This window comes from Triticum aestivum, chromosome 3D (assembly GCF_018294505.1).
Source record: "Triticum aestivum cultivar Chinese Spring chromosome 3D, IWGSC CS RefSeq v2.1, whole genome shotgun sequence".
Classification (NCBI taxonomy): Eukaryota; Viridiplantae; Streptophyta; class Magnoliopsida; order Poales; family Poaceae; genus Triticum; species Triticum aestivum.
The window spans coordinates 611,675,405-611,679,826 of NC_057802.1; the positions used below are offsets into that span (position 1 = coordinate 611,675,405).

The following is a 4,422-nucleotide window of genomic DNA, read 5'->3' on the forward strand; positions in this document are numbered from 1 at the left end:
GGGGACTTTCATTCATCGGTTCTTGTCATACAATGTGCGCATTGCTTTTCCGTTTTCTCAAAAGAAAAAAAAATTATAGTGCACATTTTTTTTTGCGGTTTTTTTTTGTGCACATTACTTCCTGGAATTATCTGGAGAGGCGGAGGCACCTCAATGCTTTACACTTCCATCACCATTACCATGGCTGAATAGCTCATCCATTTACCCACCATTATGTCACTACTCCAGTAGATCAGGCCCGTTAAACATTACCATGCAACAAAATAAAGCATGAAAATAAATAAATAAATAAAAGATAAGAAACAAGGGATAATTTTCATTGAACATGCATTTCAAACAAGCAGCCCTCTCTTTTTTTTCACCACTTTCTTCATTTCTTTGTGTATGCGATCAGTGCAATGTGAGTTCATGAGAGTAGCCTACGTCTGTATGTGATTATAGATACAAAAAATCACTATAGAATACGGGTACTAATTATACAGCACTCTTTGGAGTAGCTAACTAAATTCGGATTAGTAATTAAGAAAACATGCTAGCTTTCTAGGCCGGCGGTTAGTGTTGTTTTTTGTTATGTTTGCAGCGAAGTAGGAAACCATGCGGAAGCTGCCGATGGATGGATGGAGCCTTCTGAGTGCCGAGTGTTGTTGTTTTCTCTGTATTATCTTATCAAGTCGCTTTGACAGCAAGGTACTCCGTAGTTTAGAGCAGATGAGCTTTTTGAGTGTGTATATACAACTATGCAAAGAAGGGTCATATACTCATATATATTTTGGCTTTCGACCTATCTTATCTGGGCTTGATTTTGCTGGTCGATGGATCGATCTTATCATATGAATCATGACACCTCCACCCAAACCAACTAAAATCTCTAATAACAATGAATTCCCCCCTATCGATCTCTGTGATAGGGAAACAAGTTGTTTTGTTTTTTTCCGAAAAGGGGGGCTCCCCGGCCTCTGCATCAGAACGATGCATACGGCCAAACAAGTTGTTTTCTTTACCTGATCAGAGTAACATATAAAGAATGTTGACGTCCAAGCTTCCAATTGCTCTTTCACTGCTGTTGATGTACTGCTACATGGCGGCTAATGATGGATATCAATCAACTTAGAGGGATGGATATCTTGGCTTTTGCACTTGTGCTGCTGCTAGTGCTCGATGGAGAATAACAATGTATGTATAATCGAAAAGAAAAATGTGATACTGGCAGTCATCTTTGTGAGACCCATCCATGTCGTCCACCCGAATAGAATCGAAATGTTACTAAACAATGACAAACAGGCACCACCGGGCTAAGTTTGATTCTACACTTTCTTCTCCACTCAACTTTAATTTCCCCCTTTCTTGTCTCTCGAATCTCGATATTTTGAGTGCATGACCGACTAGACTAGTATATGCTTTGTTTTGAAATTCAGACAAGAAAGCAGAGCAAAGGTAAAAATATACTACTCCCTCCGTCTCAAAATAAGTGTCTCAAGCTTAGTACAGACACTTATTTTGGGACGGAGAGAGTATATCAGTACAGTCACTGTAGCATCGGTGCCGTTTCTTTTCTTTCAAGGAATAAAAAAGGATGAAAGATAGAGCTGCAGAAAGCCTGACGTACGTACGTGGTGAGACAAAGGACATGGATTTTTCCTAACTATATGCGCGCACAACTCGAATCGCTGCCGCTCATCAAGCGTGGTGTCCAATCGATGAGGCGCACCACTGTGTCAGCCATGCAATGCATGGTACAGCCCTTTATATTCTTTGTCACAAGCGCTGCATTGATGACGTTCTGGGCGGCAATACTAGACTACAATTCTTTTTAGTTGTGTGTCTAACCTATGTGGATGCTAATTAAGATCTGGCATACAAATTGATATTCTGGAGATTCCTTTTTTTTAACCCATCATGAACTAAAAATCACACTGTGTATATAAAGTTCTTCTGATTTTTATGGCAAAGTTCAGACAAGGTGTTAACAAAGTTCTTTGGTTCGGATAAAATTTCTAGGAAAGTTCTTTAACATTTCTAATAAAGTGCAAACCCACTATTCAGAAAGTTCTTCACTGTTTCAAACAAAAATGTGTTTCAACTTTATCCAAAACTGATCTGACGCCACGAGTTCAAATATGTAAAAAGTTTCAAAAACGCAATTATGGTTTTAAAGATATAAACCATCTAAATTGTCAAGACAAAATGAAATGTGATGGAATTAGAGGAGAGAGGAAAGATAAAGTAGGCATGCATGTGTTGATGTAAGACATGCATGTGTGCGTGTGCAGGAAGAGAGAGGGAAAAGAGCCAGGCACATGCAAGGTGCTCGCATCCACATGAAGCAGCAACGACGAGGATTCACGTTGCGCGCGCAAAGCGTTAGGATTGGCCATATTTGCGAGACAAACACTCATGATGGGTAGCTATGCTCTGCTAATCGTCATGCTGTGATTCAGAGAGAGCAGAGATCGCTGGCGCGTTCAGAAGGAGGCGGATGCGCGGGGCGGGCGCGGCGGCGACGGCCAGAACTGCGCGGGCTTCACCTTGGAGACGCTGGTGAGCACGCCCAACGGCGTCACGTCACCGACCACCGTCACCTTCTTGCTGGGGATGTCGATGTCGAACGACGTCACGCCCTCCATCTTGGCGATGTGCTTCTTCACCTTGCCCGCGCACCCCTTGCAGTGCAGCGACACCCGAAGCACCACCACCTGCGTCGTTCTTCTCTCCGTGGTCGTGGACGACCGCGCCAGCACCACCGCCTTCTGCTGCTCCTCTTCTTGGACGGCCGTGATCTCCGACGACGACGAAGCAGAGGAGGAGGACGAGGAGGTCTCTGCTTGCTGTAGCGGCGACGGTGCCTCCTTGGCGAAGGAAAGAGGGAGCGAGGCGTCGCCGGGGAACGCGTCGATGAAGGACGGCGGCTTCGCTTCGCCGCCGGGGAACACGTCGATGAACGACGGCGGCGGCGGCGGGGAAAGCGCGAGGACGTCGAGGTCGTCGGACTGCAGGCGGGAGGAGTTGAGGAGGAACCTGGACGACGTCGCCGGGCTTACCAGCCTCTTCTCTGAAGATTTAGTCCCAGCAGCAGCGGTGGTGCTCTTCTTCTTTTTCTTGTTGCCGTGGCCGTGCTGCTGCTTGGAGTCGCCGGAGGACGCCGAGTCTTTGGTGCTGGTGCTGGTGCTTGGCCTTGGCGGCTTGGAGGTGGAGGAGCGGTGTGGGTCACGGAGGCGCGGCGAGTGGCGGTCGATGGCCCGGCCGCTGCTGCTGCCGACGCCGTTGCTGGTGGTGGTTGATGCGATGATGTTGGTGGCGGCGGCGGAGGAGCAGGAGATGGTGATGGAGGGCAGGCCCAGCCGCTTGTGCATGCCTTTGAGAAGCAGAGACGCCATGGAATGGAACCCGGCCGGATTACTCTGAGTTTCTGTGTCTGGGATGGGTTGGGTTGGTGGTGCACAATGAAATGAATGATGATTCTCTTCTTCCTCGGCTTGTATGGTATTTGTATGTGCGTGCCCACTGCTGCCTCGCGTGCTTTCGGAACTTGCAACTTTGCAAGGAAGGGAAGGTCCAAAGCCAAAGCCAAAGCTGCCACGGAACACTCTGCTTGTGTTGACGTGGGCCACCAGCCCCTGTGGCACAACTTGTTGTCCACGTGTGCACACCTTGTCTGACTAGAGGTAGAAGTCATTATTGTGAGAGTAAGTACAATAGAGCTGAGTCAGCGGGCTATAAGGAATAAACTAGTATATTTCTGCTTAGTTGGAGGAAAGAGAAGAGGAGAGAGAAGGTAAGCGGGCTTTTCGTGAAGAGCCAGCTCCAGCACGTGCTCCTAGGCACTTTGTGAGAATAAAATGTGGGCCACATAATAAAAAAATAGTACACTCTTTTGATCTACTATTGTACATGCTGGCTATAAGATGGGTTGTAGATGACATGGCACTGGCTTATAGCCAGCAGCTGGCTATACTATTAACCATGCTCTGAGTGAGTCGGTCAGCGAGCTAATGACTACTACTACCTTTTCTTTTCGCGAACACTGACCAGTACTATCTTTGTTTGGCTTATTAGTTTCTTTGCATTTTGGATCAAAGTCTGGCCATATATTTGACTAGTACAATATTAATGCAGGTTAAACTTATATTGTTGCATTTTCTTAATCATATTTTCAATGATATTTCCTTCTTATGCATAACTTATAATTTGTTAGTTTTCATGATTAAGATATTACCTAAAGTACAAGGAGGACTAATAAATCATGACGAACATAGTGCTATGCTACTTCACCTGCCAACCCACCAACCAACGCCACAAGACCAGCAGAGTCTGCATGCACGTTGTATATATACTGACTGACAGTAGATGCATGTCGTGGAATCAGCCCGTTAGTAACTGTAGTCCGTACATGATGTGCATGATCTCCATAGATCAGTCGTACCA

General features: G+C 46.1%; 1 protein-coding gene across 1 annotated transcript; it reads right to left on the minus strand.

The window, feature by feature from the left end:
* Positions 1 to 556: 556 nt before the first annotated feature.
* Positions 557 to 3,457, minus strand: LOC123080983 (protein SODIUM POTASSIUM ROOT DEFECTIVE 3). Its single transcript, XM_044503942.1, has one exon. The coding sequence runs from the start codon at positions 3,372 to 3,374 to the stop codon at positions 2,463 to 2,465; it is 912 nt and encodes a 303-aa protein (XP_044359877.1). The 5' UTR covers positions 3,375 to 3,457; the 3' UTR covers positions 557 to 2,462.
* Between the last annotated feature and the right edge of the window lie 965 nt (positions 3,458 to 4,422).